This window comes from Geotrypetes seraphini, chromosome 11 (assembly GCF_902459505.1).
Source record: "Geotrypetes seraphini chromosome 11, aGeoSer1.1, whole genome shotgun sequence".
In the NCBI taxonomy this organism is placed as follows: Eukaryota; Metazoa; Chordata; class Amphibia; order Gymnophiona; family Dermophiidae; genus Geotrypetes; species Geotrypetes seraphini.
Window position 1 is genome coordinate 131,663,115 of NC_047094.1, and position 17,054 is coordinate 131,680,168.

Here is a 17,054-nt window from a genome sequence, read left to right on the forward strand (position 1 = left end):
AAATAATTTTTGGGGAGGCGGGGTGGGGGGGGGTTCTTTTCGTTTTTCTTTTCCAAGGACGTGATATTAGACCACATCAAACGTGTAAAAAAACTACTGTGACCCGACATGGGCCGTGTTTCAGTTGACAAGCCTTTTTCAAGGGTCCAGTCAAAAACAAGATAGGAGGTATACGAAATTGATTTGCGGTCTCAAAGAGTCTGGAGTGAAGATCGAAACGAGTGCTGAGCTCTGATACGCAATTGTTGTACTCGTCTCGATCTTCACTCTGGACTCTTTGAGACTGCAAATCAATTTCATATACCACCTATCTTGTTTTTGACTGCACCCTTGAAAAAGGCTTGTCAACCGAAACACAGTCCGTGTTCAGTAGCCCGTTCTCACAGTGGCCAATCCAGGTCACTAGTACCTGGCCAAAACCCAAAGAGTAGCAACATTCCAGAATCCCAAAGAGTAGCAACATTCCAGAATCCCAAAGAGTAGCAACATTCCAGAATCCCAAAGAATAGCAACATTCCAGAATCCCAAAGAGTAGCAACATTCCATGCTACCGATCCAGGTAGCAAGTAGTGGCCTCCCCATGTCTTTCTCAATTACAGACTATGGACTTTTCCTCCAGGAAATTGTCCAAACCTTTCTTAAAGCCAGCTATGTTAACCGTTCTTACCACAACTTCTGGTAATGTGTTTCAGAACTTAACTATTCTCCGAGTGAAAATTGTTTCCTCCTATTGGTTTTAAAAGTATTTCATCTAGGCATTTAAGAACATAAGAACAGCCTTAATGGGTCAGACCAATGGTTCATCTAGCCCGGTTCATAGACAATGGCGCGAAAGACAAAGGCGCGCCCAGACAATTGAGCGCAGCGCGGAGGTGCGCGCCGCTCAAAATTACTGTTTTTAGGGGCTCCGACAGGGGGTTTTGTTCGGGAACCCCCCCACTTTACTTAATAGACATTGCGCCGGCGTTATGGGGGTTTGGGGGGGTTGTAACCCTCCACATTTTACTGTAAACTTAACTTTTTCCCTAAAAACAGGGAAAAAGTGAAGTTTTCAGTAAAATGTGGGGGGTTACAACGCCCCCACAACGCGGCGCGATGTCTATTAAGTAAAGTGGGGGGGTTCCCCCCCATGCACCCCCGTCGGAGCTCAATTGTCTGGGCGCGCCTTTGTCCTGACACCATCTAGCCCAGTAGCCGGTATTTGGGTAGACCCCAGTGGCGATTATCAGGGAATAAATTTTGTGCACCAGTCAGCATTTATAAAACCGTTGACTACCACAGACTGAATATAGGGTCTAACCTGCTGGAGTGGGGGGGGGGTGTCACAGAAATGCCACCACTGGAGCATCACATATCTTAAATAAAGAAATAAATCTTAGCATACAAACCTGACATCCACCTTTCTCCTAAATGAGAGCATGCCACAAAGGAGGAAAGAGTGAGAAAGAGATACACAGGGCTTTCGTTAAACAGGCAGGACATTGAGTAACATACTGTCTTCAATATGGAAATACACCGAAATTTCTCTTTTTGCTATCTATAACATAGTAACATACATAGTAGATGACAGCAGATAGAGACCCAAATGGTCCATCCAGTCTGCCCAAGAAGCCAGAAAGCTTTCCAAATGCCTGGACTCCCTTGTGACTCTTCTACTTGAGAGAGAAGGAGTGTTAATAGTAACATGGTAGATGACGGCAGACAGAGACCTGAATGGCCCATCCAGTCTATAACTATGTCAATCTGACATCTCAGCTCCCTTGAAAAGGTGCTGTTTTATAACGTGAATACCCTGCCAGATATCAGACACATATCCCTGCCTCAGACAACATTTCTATTTTAAGCACTTATCACTGGTTAGAAAAGAAAAAGTTATTAAAAGCATTTAAGGAGACCAGTTTTGCAAACGTTAAGTAAGCGTTCCTCCTCCGCACGTCCTTATCTGCAGAGATGAGCAGTGCTTCAACAGCAAGTAAAACCCAGACCCCCCTAAACTCCCCCCACAGACGGGGGACATTCTGGAAACATCTGAGGGCTGAAACTGAAAATTCGGTAATATTAGAAAGGAGGAGAACATGGAGAAAATTCTTCTCATTCTAAAAAGAAGACTACACGGAATAAGGACTTCTTTGTCCCCCCTTCAAGTGAAAAGTGACGCGGGATCCACTTCTTTCGATTTAGCTCACATTTTTTGGGGCAGTAACTCAAGCTAAGCTATTCCTTTTTGCTGCCTGGCTACAGCACAAAGGACACCGATTTCAGAACCCCCATCAGGTCACCCTGATGCGGTTACAGAACGCAAGCGCAAACCTGCGCCGGTGCACCAAAAAGAAGGCTTTTGCCAAGTCAGCAGCAGGCATAGGAGGGTCAGCCCAAATCCGTCAATCAATGCACCATCTGATCCTATTGGGTTATACGCATACAACGACGGGCAACGTTCTCATGCCCCACCCACTTACACGTCAGCTTTCAGACTGGTGCTTTGGGCACGCGTTACGTGGCGCCTATTTTGCATTTACACTAAAATAATTACTAAAAAGAAAAAAAATTTGATCACGTAACTCCCCTTTTAAAAGAAAAACACTGGCTACCACAGAATTACATATAAAATAGCATTTCTCGCACATAAAATACTAATAAACAAAGCTCCTGCATTCTTAGAAAGATTTCTAATCCCTTCTACTCCCACGAAATCTTTAAGATCTGAAGAAAAATCTTTACTAGTAGTCCCTTCGCTAAAATTCGTTTATTCAAGGAGGGATACGATTTTTTCTGTTACAGCCCCTCAGATTTGGAACTTGCTCCCGATCAATATAAGAGAAGAAAAATTACTTAGTAAGTTTAAAAGTCTTCAAAAATGCTGGCTTTTTAACCCTTTCAGGACCATAAGGATCGTAGGCCAATTTTTGTGGTTTTGACGACATTTTTATGGTAAAAAGGGCTTGCAGATGCCAAAAAATTGATTTTTTTTGTGAAATATCATTATTTTTATTTAAAAAATCACACTTCTGGCTTATGGACAGTGTGGCAAGTGAATCTTCTCGTCAATCTGGCAACGACGCTAATGAATGAATGTCGGAACCAGTTTGTTTACATAAAGGCAGTATCATATGGAATCCGTACATATCAAATTTAGAACTGTAGACTATCCCAATCAAAATTTATAGGATTTTAAAGTTATGGGACAAATATGTCCCTTGGTCCTGAAAGGGTTAAGGACGCTTTTAACGGAATCATTTAAATTCTATTCTATTAGGATACTTTACAGTCGACTAATAGCTCTGGTAAGCGAAAATTAAGTGGGTAACCTTCCCCTTTATATTTCTTTATGAATTGTATTTAATCCTTCATTTTTTTATTTTTTTTTTTACTCCCTTTTTACATGTTTTGTTTTTGTTAAAATAGTTCCAATTGTCCTGTTATGTTTGTTTTTTAAACTTAACTCTTAACTAAATGTAAATCGCATCGGATTTGGATTTTGCGATCAAATCAAATATTTTAATAAACTTGAAACTTACACGTGTCACAAGGACCTTATTACAGAATTGTCCTCCATGTGATGTGCCCAAGATCAGCGGTAGGGTCAGTGGCGTAGGGAGGGCGAGAGGCGGCTGTAGCGGTGGTGCCCCTCCCCCACCCTCTTCTCCACTCCACACCCCCCCCCCTCCCATCTGTTCCTTCCCCACCCTCTCTGGTCGCATGTACCTCCTATTACCCCAACATGCTGTGCGCACCAGCGTCAGCTGTTCCTCTGATGTCATTTCCTAGGCGCAGGTCCAGGAAGTGATGACAGAGGAAGAGCCGATGCTGGCATGAGCAGGTTAAAGAGGTACGAGGGAAGGGGCATGCGATGTAGTGGAAGGGGCGTGTGCAGTAGTGGAAGGGGCATGCGCGGTAGTGGAAGGAGCAGGGAAGGAGTGGGGGGCAGAGAAGCTAGGTGCCAGCGCCTCCACCAAGACGGCACCCAGGGCAGACCGCCCCCTCCCTTACTTTGCCACTAGGCAGGGTTGGACCTTGGCTTTGCTAGTTCTGAGTCCACTGATCTACTCCTCTGCTTGGTAATCTCTCTCCATACTTCTGCTGCTTCTAGATGGCTGAGAACAGAGGCCGCAGCACACAGATGAGCAGAAAAGGATCAAAAGCAAGTCAAACATTACATCCTATACTTAGAGTTACATGAGTAAAATCCAAACACGTGGCCCCGTCCTTCAGCCCCTCCCAGTTCCACCCAGCCCTGTCCAAGTCACACCCCGTTCTTGCCAAGCCCCGCCCCCAATCCTCCTCTTCTTGAACTCGGAGCCGCATTTGGAGGGCCTCCGAGCATGCGCAGATGTGACTCGACGATGTCACACGCATGCGTGCATGCATGCGACATCCCCAGATTGCGTTGGCGCCACGTGCAGACGCTCTTCCAGACACGGCGCCGAGCTCAAAGCCTTCAAAAACCCAGACAAAGTGCCGGGTTTTGGAAAAGCCATCCGGACGCCTGGTAACCCTTCCTTGTACCTGCACGATGACCTATGAGCCTTCTCGGGGGGTCGAGATCCCTTTAAAGATTCTAGTTTAGCAGCTAAATCAGTGTGTTTGAAAAATGAGTGTATAGACATAATAACATTGGAAGATAAATCAGGTTACTTTACATTACATAGCAAATTGTCTGTTTCCATACGTTGGTAGGTAATCGGTTTCGGTAGGATGATATAGGTTCCAGGTGGCTTTGTTTTTGTTTTGTTTTTTTATTGGTCGATTGAGGGTATGGTGCCAGGGAGTGTGCCAAACCTGGTTGGTGTAAGTGGAGAGGAGAGGGAGAATAGGAAGATTGTAATGGTATTGAACAGTAGTGTTTTGATTTCTAGGGGAAGAGGAGAGGGAGATTAGGTAGATTGTATATACTTTTTGAATAGCAGCGTTTTGATTTCTTTACGGAATGCTTTGAAGTCAGATGTTGAGGTTAACCATCTGGTGATGGAGGGTTCGAGTATCACACTGTGATAGTGTGTTTTTTTTATTCTTTTATAGAATGGCCATCTCTGTGCAATAAAAGCTTAACTACTTACTTTTCTGTGATTTTTATGTTTTTATATGCATGACAGCCACGGGCCCTGAGGAAGGCATTTTTATTTTGCTGAAACACGGCCCGTGTTGGGTCATTTTTATTTTACAAGTTATTTGATTTCTATCCTGTGGGTCACGTGTGACTGTATGCACCCTTTGTGGGTTGTTTTTAAGATTATTTGGACGCTTATTAAACTACAAACTGATACATCCGATCTTCTGTTCCTCAATCTTTTTGACACAAGCTTTCCTCGGAGTCTCTTAGCTGCTCTAAAGAACCCAACTATGTGGGGGGGGGGGGGGAAACTATAATGATATGATCCTTCTCTCATTTGAAAGCAGAGCGCTCACCTTTCACAGAAAAGGCTCCGCAGCAGTCAGACCGTGAAACGCCATCATCCGGTGTGTGATTTTGTATGATCTATCAGTGAAACCCTTAAACCAACACCGCTTTTTATCAAAACCACCACATGTGATGAGAGACCCGGAACGCACCCACCACAGTGCAGCTAAAGGATATGTGTTGTGAATTAAAATTCATACTTTGAGCTGCAAGCAGGATAGGCAGGTTTTGGACAGGCTATTTAAACACTTTTCACCTATGAAAATCCTGGTATATGCTGTGCAAAGGAGAGAGCTGTATTGACCTCGGTCCATCCTCCCTTCCTAGGTCACTAACCTCAGGCTACATACCATCCATATACATTTTTGCTTTTGGTTTCAGATGGATTTTATGGATCAAAGGTACAGGAGGCGAGGTAACGACTGAATTTCCAGAACCCACTGGCTTCTCCCCTCACCAGCATCAGGCCCTCCGGTGACATTCGTCAAACACAGATACCTACGTGTTGTTGACGATCTGCAAGCGCTCCCCTTTCTTAAACGACAGGTCTGTTTTTGTCCTAGATTCGTAGTCGTACAGGGCGACAAAAGTCGTAACTCCACCTGCAAGCCAGACAGACACAACATCAGGCATCTGAGTTACGGGAAAAACGGTAAGGTGTTTTTTAAACAGCGCTAAAATTGTGACGCCGAACCTGGCGGATGAAGCGGCCTTTTCTCCTGTGCCTACAAAGTGGCCTCTCAAGAAATGTTTAATACACACGCACACCCAGTGCTGTAGTAAGGATGAACGGCGCCTGGGGCGGGAGCTCCCCTCCCCCACCCTCCCCTTCCCTTGTACCTTTTTAACTTATCTGAAGTGAGCAGCATGCCCACTTCGGTGTTGGCTCGCCTAGGCACGGGGTCCCGGAACGGACGTCCGAGAGAGCGCCGATGCTGATGCGGGCAGCAACCGCACGCTGAGGAAGTAAAAAAAAGGTACGAGAGGAGGCAAGGGGCACACGGCAAGGAGAGGAGCAGGGGGAGGGGTGACAAGCCCTTAGGAAGACCACACTCCGAACCTCTCCCCCCCCTCACCTATCTTACTGCACACACCCATACACAGACATACCTATGCGATTAGAATATAGGATAATAAGCTCATATTCAGGCTGGATATATGGGTATTGCCCCCAAGCTGCAACATTTAAGAGGACCTCCTTGATTCGGTAAGAAGTCTCTCCGTTAACTCTCAAGCAATAAGCAAAACAAAATCAAAGCAATACTGTAACGCTTTAAACAAAAATCTGCCTATTTTTTGTTGAACAGAGTGTATAAATTGGTCAAATTACCAAATTCGTCTTCTAATTTTTGCTGATCCTGAAAATCGGATGTGGGCACTCTTGATCGCATGATATTTCAATGTCCCCCGATCAGGGATTATTGGACCAAAGCACGGACTACTATCAGGTCAATGACTGGTAGTGACGAAGCCATTAAATTGGCTGTTTGTCATCTATGGCCAACATGGATTACGCTCGAAAGTCAGTAAGGAGATTGGTAAATTACTCAGATGTCTCTTAGTCCTAACACTTAAAACCATACTGGTTAACTGGAAAAACAGTCAAAATCCCTCTTATAATTCGTGGTGGAAGAACGTAAACAGGGTTGCCAAGCTCGAAAGAATCCCATGCAGAAAAGTATGGTCATGTTGGTTCTTACGATAAAATACGGTCACCCGAATTAGAGTTTCGCATCTGTTCTTCTTACAGTATAGAGCACTGGTATTCAACCCAGTCCTCAGGGACCACTTGGCCAGTCGGGTTTTCAAAATCTCTGTCATCCACATTCATTGTGGATATCCTGAAAACCCGACTGGCCAGGTGATCCCTGAGGACTGGGTTGAATACCACTGCTATAGAGTACGGTTGATTATATGGAACATGAAGATGGCTGTCATCTATTTATTTATTTTAAAATTTTCTATACCGTCTAAAGCCTAAACGGTTTACAAAATGTTACATACTAAGTTTTAAAACAAAATAAAAAAGGCAGATAAACATAAATGATCAGGTCCACAGAAAATCAGCAATCAGGCAGAATCAGGGCCTAAAAAAAGGCATTTACAAACAATTGCGTTTTAAGTCATTTCCGAATTGTCCTTCTATTACCACGTTTCTGTATCTGCCCTACAAGCGTGTTCCACAATTTCACCCCTGCACAGCAAAAAAAATCACTGTGCTGGTTTCTACATATTTTGGATCGCCTTTCACAGGGCTAAATTTTCAGAGCGCAATGATCTTTTCAGTTGGTAATTGGCCATCTTACCCTTGAAGAGTTCATGGATCGTACCGTACAGGAACTGATGACAAATCGTCACTGCTTTGTACTGTACTCTGAATCCTAGTTATCTCCCTCTACAGGGCTAAAGACTGTTGGTGAAGCCGTTTGATAAATGGCCACAGGCCCTCTTTTGTTCTGTTAGCTCTTGTCATATGTATAAGAACAACCGATAAAAAACAAACCAGCAAGGCAACAATTCACACACACACGAAAAAATGCCATGCACAGAACTAATTTTAAAACTTTTAAAAATGTAGATTGCATTCTTACCAGACAGCGGCCCCGAACGCTGGGGAGACGTAATCACTTCGGATGAGTTGACCCCTCCAAATGGGGTAAGGTCAGCTGTGACTCCAAAGGCAGGGTTGGTGGGATAGTGGTTGTCGACGCAAATGGATTTTTTGGGCGTCTGACACGGCATGAAAGGATGGTGCGAGTTCTCTGCCGTGTCCATGCTCTGGATTTGCTGGCCTGGGTCTTTGGGCTTACTTTTGTTGGTCCCCATGGTTTAGGCTACAAAAACACGAGAGCACAACCATATTAGACACAATCCACAGAAAGCCGCCGAGAGGGCGCGCTGTAGAAACAGCGATCCCAAAGTCAGAGGCAAAAGACCAGGCTTTCACCAAACAAACAGAGATGTCCACAAAACACACAAAGTGGGGGCCAGTCCTTGGAGACGGGAATAAAAACACAATGTACTTGATTTCAAATTTGTGCATAAACAAACAGGCACTGTTTCGGCAATATAAGCCTTCTTCAGGGGTCCTTTAAGGAATAGGAATCCAAAAAAACATACAAAAAATAACATAATGTTAAAAAGAATGATAATATCACATTGATAATAAAATATAACATCAAAGTTGAAAATAAATTAAAATTAGAGATACATTAAAAACATAGACAGTCTTATTATAAAAGCCATAATGAAATCATTGATGATGCATAGTATAGTGGCCAGGGCTGTGGAGTTGAAGTTGAAGAGACTATTTTGGGTACTGGAGTCGGCGTCGAAGTCGTGGATACCAGAAACTGAGGAGTCAGAGTCTGAGTCGAAGGATTTATCTAACAACTCTACAACCCTTTCCTGGGCTGTGGAATCGGAGTTGGAGTCGAGGAGTCGGAGATCATTTTGGGTACCTGGAGCTGCAGTCGTGGCTACCAGAAACTGAGGAGTCGGAGTCAAAGGATTTATCTACCGACTCCTCAGCCCTGATAGTAACAATAACAAAACTTCACATCAATAAGAAAATAAAAGATCAAAACATCACATTGAAATAGAAAATAAAATGCAAACTTTTATTATGGCTTTTATAATAAGACTGTCTCTATGCAAAGAAATGCAGAGTAAATTCAATGCAAAGAAATGTAGAGTAATACATTTGGGGATTAATAATAGGAAGGAACCATATATGCTGGGAGGAGAGAAGCTAATATGCATGGACGGGGAGAGGGACTTTGGGGTGATAGTGTCTGAAGATCTAAAGGCGAAAAAACAGTGTGACAAGGCAGTGGCTGCTGCCAGAAGGATGCTGGGCTGTATAAAGAGAGGCGTAGTCAGTAGAAGGAAGAAGGTGTTGATGCCCCTGTACAGGTCATTGGTAAGGCTCCTCTTGGAGTATTGTGTTCAGTTTTGGAGACCGTATCTGGCGAAAGACGTAAGAAGACTTGAGGCGGTCCAGAGGAGGGCAACGAAAATGATAGGAGGCTTGCGCCAGAAGACGTATGAGGAGAGACTGGAAGCCCTGAATATGTATACCCTAGAGCAGTGGTCTCAAACTCAAACCCTTTGTGGGGCCACATTTTGGATTTGTAGGTACTTGGAGGGCCACAGAAAAAATAGTTAATGCCTTATTAAAGAAATGACAATTTTGCATGAGGTAAAACTCTTTATAGTTTATAAAACTTTCCTTTAACAGTTAAAAGGAAAGATATATAAACTATAAAGAATTTTACCTCATGCAAAATTGTCATTTCTTTAATAAGACATTAACTATTTTTTCTGCAGCCCTCACATTTAAAGTTTAATATCTTTTCTTTCTCAAAACTGACACATTTCAATCACTATATTGAAAATAAAATCATTGTCCCTACCTTTGTTGGCTGGTGACATTAGTTTTCTGTGCTTTCAACTATGTTTCCAGGGCCTTATTGTCCTTTGACTGTTTTTCTCTCTGTCTTCACTTTCTGCCTTGCATCCATCTTTCTGCTTTCTTTTCAAAATCTACGTTTCCACATCTTACCTTCCCTTCCTAATTCCTATCTCTCTCTTCTTCCATCCTATTTCCATGGTCTGGCATCTCTTTCCTTCCTTTCTCTCCCTCCCTCCTTCCTTCTTTCCTTTCCCTGGTCTGTCTCCTTCCCTTCCCCATGCCCTGGCATCTCTCCCTCCCCCTCCATGGTCTGATATCTCCTTTCCTTCCCTCCCTCCCATGAACTTAGCTTCTCTTGTTCCTCTCCTCTCTCTTGTCTTCCTTCCCTCTCTTTCCCCAATTGGGTGCAGCAGCAACAGAAGCAGCATTTCCCTTCCCCCTTTCCTGTGCAGCAGAAGCATTTCTCTTCCCCTTTCCCTCCCTCTCCCTCTCCCTTTCCCTGTACAGCAGCAGCAGCATTTCCCTAGGATCCCCCTTTCCTGTGCAGCAGAAGCATTTCTCTTCCCCTTTCCCTGTACAGCAGCAGCAGCATTTCCCTAGGGTCTCCATTTCCTGTGCAGCAGAAGCATTTCTCTTTCCCCTCCCCTTATATTCTCTTCCTTGTGGAGTAGCAGCGTGTCTGGCCGGCTCAGTTGATCGTTCCGTTCAAAGCCGCGGGTGGCAGTTCCTCGCGAGATCCGCGCCTGCGTCTGAAGCCTCTCTGATGTTGTGACGTCAGAGAGGCTTCCGATGCAGGAGTGGATAGCGCGAGGAGCCGCCAACCCGCGACTTTGAACGGAACGATCGACTGAGCCGGCCAGACATGCTGCTGCTCCAAAAGGAAGGGAAGGGGGAAGAGAAATGCTGTTTTGATCGCGTCCAGACCGCGGGCCGCAAAATAGCACCTGGAGAGCCGCATGCGGCCCGCGGGCTGCGTGTTTGAGACCGCTGCCCTAGAGGAAAGGAGGGACAGGGGAGATATAATTCAGACGTTCAAATACTTGAAGGGTATTAACGTAGAACAAAATCTTTTCCAGAGAAAGGAAAATGGTAAAACCAGAGGACATAATTTGAGGTTGAGGGGTGGTAGATTCAGGGGCAATGTTAGGAAATTCTACTTTACGGAGAGGGTGGTGGATGCCTGGAATGCGCTCCCGAGAGAGGTGGTGGAGAGTAAAACTGTGACTGAGTTCAAAGAAGCGTGGGATGAACACAGAAGATTTAGAATCAGAAAATAAGATTAAATATTGAACTAGGCCAGTTACTGGGCAGACTTGCACGGTCTGTGTATGGCCGTTTGGTGGAGGATGGGCTGGGGAGGGCTTCAATGGCTGGGAGGGTGTAGATGGGCTGGAGTAAGTCTTAACAGAGATTTCGGCAGTTGGAACCCAAGCACAGTACAGGGTAAAGCTTTGGATTCTTGCCCAGAAATAGCTAAGAAGAAAAAATTTAAAAAGAATCAGGTTGGGCAGACTGGATGGACCATTCGGGTCTTTATCTGCCGTCATCTACTATATGTTACTATATATGTTTTGAAAATTAGCTTGCAGTCCTGCAAGGGATGCCAGGCTGCATGGGGTGGTCACTACTGCAAGGCCCATTCTGAGCATTAGCTAAACTGTCTTCAGGAGAGGATTTAAATTCTGTTCCACACAGACTAAATCAAGCTGCCTGATATTATGAAGGGGCACCACTGACACATGCCCTCGTGACCTTGTCAGAGCACTGCCAGCCCACCTAGGAAAATCCAGAGATCTACATTAGTTAAGAAGTTCTCAGGGACATTTTGGGCTGCTGGAATTGTAGTCACACAGAGGAAATCGGAGCTCGCTTTCAGATAAAAATGAGAGGCAGCTAAAAACAAAACAATGAACCCTCGGACCTTCTTGAAGTCTGCAGCTCCTTCCCATCGCTAAATAAAATCCCTCTTAGTCTCATATGCCCGCCCCCCAGACCCTCCTCATCCATCTCAAAAAGTCAGAGGTCAGGAGTAATGCCCACTCCCTCCTGCCACCAATGCTGCCATCATTCAAAATGGTAGCACCTGACCCCTTGAGATGTATCATTCCTGCCTTTTCACTTTTTGGAGGTGGGTGAGGAGGGTCTGGGAGCGAGAAAGCAAGTCAAACTGCCAGGGTGTTTCAATTTTGGAGGTGGGTGGGTGTCAGAGGTTGAGGGACAGTATTGGGGCAACTAGATTGCCAGGGCTTTTGGCAATTTTGGGGGTGTTGGGAGTGGGGAAGTGTGTAGTCCCAGCGGCTTTTTTTTTAATTTTAAATGTCACCCTCCAGTCAGCGCATTAGCCAATCACCCCCTCATGCACTGACAGCAAGATAACATTTTAGCAATGAGTTACAGATCATAAGAATAGCTATACTGGGCCAGTATCCTGTTTCCAACAGTGGCCAACCCAGGTCCCAAGTACCTGGCAGAAACCCAAAGAGCAACAACATTCCAGAGCTGAGATTGTGACATCATAATGCTTCATTCTACCAATGCCTAAGAGCCAACCTCATCAGTGATGTCACGATGGCTCGATTGTCCTATACTTGGCTCACATAAGAACATAAGTTTGTCATACTGGGACAGACTGAACGTCCATCAAGCCCGTATCCTGTTTCCAACAATGGCCAATCCAGACCCTAGTACCTAGCTTGATCCCAAGTAATAAAACAGATTTCATGCTGCTTAACCTAGGAAGAAGCAGGGGATTTCCCCAAGCCTTATGGACTTCTCTTTTAGGAAATTATCCAGGCCTGCTGTGGTGCACAGGATTTTATTATTATTTTTTTTTTTCTGGCAGCACACACTTTTTAACGTGGCAGTCAAGTCATCGATATACTCACTTATTACTGCTTCTAAGCAGTAAAATTTGGCATTGGAAGTTATGTACTTGGCCATCGGTGCAAAGCTCTAAACGCATGGCTTTCTGCGTCATCTCAAGAGGATTGAAAGGGAAATTAGATAACGGAGAGAGTGGCTGGTAAGCACAGTGATAAAGAAGGCAGCTACAAAACGAGCAGAGAGGTACAGTGTGTCCGTTCAGCAGGGAAGCAGAACAGAGGCCAGAGAACCTAGGAGGCAGCACATCCCGCAGGAGACCAAGAATTGCAAATATGCTGACCATCTTTTAATACTTTCCGCAATTACTGTGTTTTTATGGCCCCGTTTGTCTCATCGTTTTCATATCCTTGTTATTGTATATATTGGGAAGGATTACCTAATTTGAGGTTTATTTTTCTCTCCTTTTTCAAGTTATGCCTGCCGGTGAATATTCAATTATCAGAAGAAAGAAGCTTGGGAGAAGGGTTTTGATGAGTTCTGTGTGTTTTAGCCACAGACACACTAAGAGGCTCTGCCTCTGGAGTCACCCTCGGCCCCACGTTTATGAGAGATCCACTATACTAGTCCCTGAGCTCATGCCCACACGAGGCCATGAGATCATACGGTCCACTCACAAGACTCCTAGTCACCATGCACCCTTCAGGGAACTATGTTTACTAAGACAGGATGAGCAACGACTGCCAGACTGGCACAGGAAAGTTTTGACAGGCAGCTGAAGCACTGGACTTCCCCCTAATCCCCCAAGACCCAGCTTGCAAAAACCCCAAGGTGAGGTCATCTTGGTAGAATCCTAGATCAGACTTCAAATTATGATGGTATTAGATAAAATTAAGACAGATTTATCTCCTAATCAGATACCATTTTAAAACTAATAACACCATACAGCACAGTTACTTACCGTAACAGGTGTTATCCAGGGACAGCAGGCAGATATTCTTAACACATGGGTGACGTCACCGACGGAGCCCTCGGTACGGACCTTTTTAACTAGAAGTTTCTAGTTGGCCGCACCGCGCGTGCGCGAGTGCCTTCCCGCCCGACGGAGGAGTGCGTGGTCCCCAGTTAGGATAAGCCAGCTAAGAAGCCAACCCGGGGAGGTGGGTGGGACGTAAGAATATCTGCCTGCTGTCCCTGGATAACACCTGTTACGGTAAGTAACTGTGCTTTATCCCAGGACAAGCAGGCAGCATATTCTTAACACATGGGTGACCTCCAAGCTAACAAAGAGGGAGGTGGGATGGTTGGCCATTAGGAAAATAAATTTTGTAACACAGATTGGCCGAAGTGTCCATCCCGTCTGGAGAACGCATCCAGACAGTAGTGAGTAGTGAATGTGTGAACTGAGGACCAAGTGGCCGCCTTGCAGATTTCCTCGATGGGCGTGGAACGGAGGAAAGCTACAGAAGCAGCCATAGCTCGGACTCTGTGGGCCGTGACAGTTCCTTCCAGTGAGAGACCGGCCCGAGCATAGCAGAATGAAATACAGGCAGCAAGCCAATTGGAAAGTGTCCGTTTGGAGACAGGACGACCCAAACGGTTGGGATCGAAAGACAAAAATAGCTGAGGGGATGTTCGGTGAGCTCTTGTACGATCAAGATAGTAAGCAAGGGCACGCTTACAATCCAGAGTGTGCAACGCCTGTTCCCCAGGATGCGAGTGAGGCTTAGGGAAGAAGACGGGCAGCACAATGGACTGGTTGAGGTGAAAAGCTGAGACCACCTTGGGAAGGAATTTAGGGTGGGTACGCAGAACAACCTTGTCATGGTGAAAAACAGTGAACGGTGGGTCGGCAACCAGTGCATGCAGTTCGCTAACCCTCCTGGCAGAGGTGATGGCAATCAGGAAAAGCACCTTCCAGGTAAGGAGTCTAAGTGAAGTTGTGGCAAGAGGCTCGAATGGAGGTTTCATGAGAGCTGAGAGTACCACATTCAGGTCCCAGACGACTGGAGGAGGCTTGAGGGGTGGTTTGATATTGAAGAGCCCTCGCATAAATCTGGAAACCAGAGGATGAGCCGTAAGGGGTTTTCCGAGAATGGGCTCATGAAACGCAGTGATGGCACTGAGGTGGACTCTGATGGAGGTAGTTTTGAGGCCAGCATTGGACAGCGAGAGCAAATATTCCAATACAGTTTCCACCGCTAAGGAGGTGGGTTCCTGATGATGCCGGAGACACCACGAGGAGAATCTGGTCCATTTCTGATGGTAACATTGGAGGGTGGCCGGCTTCCTGGAGGCGTCCAAAATGAGGCGGACCGGCTGAGATAGGTTCTCTGGAGAGGTCAGCCCGAGAGAAACCAAGCTGTCAGGTGGAGCGAAGACAGATTGGGATGCAGTAGAGACTGATGCTGCTGCGTAAGTAGAGTAGGAAACACAGGAAGGAGAATGGGTTCCCTGGAGCTGAGTTGGAGCAGGAGTGAGAACCAGTGTTGGCGAGGCCACCGAGGTGCGATAAGAATCATGGTGGCGTTGTCCTTGCGGAGTTTGGACAAGGTCCGCAACATCAGAGGAAGTGGAGGGAAGGCATACAGGAACCGATCCCTCCAATCGAGCAGGAATGCATCCGGAGCCAGACGGTGAGGAGAAGAAGAGTCTGGAACAGAATTGGGGCAGCTGATGATTGTGAGGTGCTGCAAAGAGGTCCACCTGCGGAGTGCCCCATCGAGCAAAGATGGAGAGCAGAGTTGGAGGGGTCCCAACGTCCACTCGTGAGGTTGAAGGATGCGGCTGAGATTGTCGGCCAGAGAGTTCTGTTCGCCCTGGATATAGACCGCCCTGAGAAAGAGATTGCGGTCCGTGGCCCAGGTCCAGATGCGCAGAGCCTCCAAACAAAGGGGGCGAGATCCGGTGCCGCCCTGCTTGTTTATGTAGTACATGGCGACTTGATTGTCTGTGCACAGGAGGAGGACTTGGAGGACAGAGGAGATGTTAGGAAAGCCTTGAGGGCGTAGAACATGGCTCTGAGTTCCAGGAAATTGATGTGATGACGACGCTCCTGTGGGGTCCAAAGTCCCTGGGTGCGTAGGTCTCCTAGGTGGGCTCCCCACGCATAGGGGGACGCATCTGTGGTGATGATCATAGAGTGGGGGGGGCAGATGAAAAAAGCAGACCCCTGGAAAGATTTGAGGAGTTCAACCACCATTGGAGAGATTGCTGAAGAGATGATGTCACAGAGATGGGATGAGAAAGAAGATCCGTAGTCTGTGACCATTGGTTGGCGAGAGTCCACTGAGGCGTACGAAGGTGGAGACGTGCCAGAGGAAGGACATGCACCGTCGAGGCCATGTGACCCAGGAGGACCATCATCTGTCGGGCAGGAATGGAGGGATGCATGAGCACCTGACGGCAGAGATGGAGCAGGGTCCGCTGGCGATCGGAGGGGAGAAAGGCCCTCATTAGCGTGGTGTCCAGAACTGCTCCAATGAATTGAAGTCGCTGGGTGGGAAGCAGATGCGACTTGGGGTAGTTGATCTCGAACCCCAGGAGGTGGAGGAGAGAGATGGTGTGATGAGTAGCTTGTAGCACGAGTTGAGATGAAGGTGCTTTCACCAACCAATCGTCCAAGTAGGGGAACACCTGGAGGTTGTGAGACCTGAGGAAGGCCGCTACCACTATAAGGCACTTGGTGAAGACCCTGGGTGAGGAAGCGAGGCCGAACGGTAGCACCTTGTACTGATAGTGGTGGTGCAGTACCTGGAACCGCAGGTAGCGGCGAGAACTCTGATTGATGGAGATGTGAGTGTAGGCCTCTTTTAGGTCCAGGGAACATAGCCAGTCGTGATGAGAAAGAAGAGGGTAGAGCGTGGCAAGGGAGAGCATTCTGAACTTTTCCTTGACCAGACACTTGTTGAGGTCCCTGAGATCGAGAATGGGACGGAGGTCTCCCGTCTTTTTGGGTACCAGGAAGTAGCGGGAGTAGAATCCCTGACCCCTTTGATCTTGAGGTACTTCTTCGATGGCATTGAGAAGGAGGAGGGATTGAACCTCCCTCAGGAGGAGGGGGGTTCGGGATGAGTGTGAAGCAGACTCTACGGGAGGGTTGTCCGATGGAAGAGTCTGGAAGTTGAGAGAGTAGCCGTGGCGGATGATGTTGAGGACCCACTGGTCCGACGTGATGACTTCCCAACGGCTGGAGAAAAATGGTGAGACGACCCCCGATAGGCTGTGGAAGAGGTAGCGAGGGTGGATGACTGGCTATGCCCTGGAGAGAAGAGTCAAAAGGGCTGAGATTGTTTAGCAGGCTGAGGAGGCTTAGAGGGTTGAGTGGCCTGAGATCGAGCCTGGGCATGGTGCTGCTGTTGACGGGGTCGCCGAGATTGTTGGGGAGGCGGATTGAGTGGCCTGGCTGAGAACCTCCGCTGA

General features: G+C 46.6%; 1 protein-coding gene across 2 annotated transcripts in view; it reads right to left on the bottom strand.

The window, feature by feature from the left end:
* The window catches only part of SRC (SRC proto-oncogene, non-receptor tyrosine kinase), a 117,966-nt gene that overhangs the window by 32,765 nt on the left and 68,147 nt on the right, over nt 1-17,054 (bottom strand). For both annotated transcript variants that reach the window (XM_033963293.1, XM_033963294.1), the window contains 2 exons: nt 7,990-8,232; nt 5,901-6,000 (listed from right to left, as the gene is read on the bottom strand). In XM_033963293.1, coding sequence (XP_033819184.1) covers nt 5,901-6,000; nt 7,990-8,224 — 335 coding nt within the window. In that variant the 5' untranslated portion in view covers nt 8,225-8,232. The remainder of the gene's footprint in view (nt 1-5,900; nt 6,001-7,989; nt 8,233-17,054) is intronic.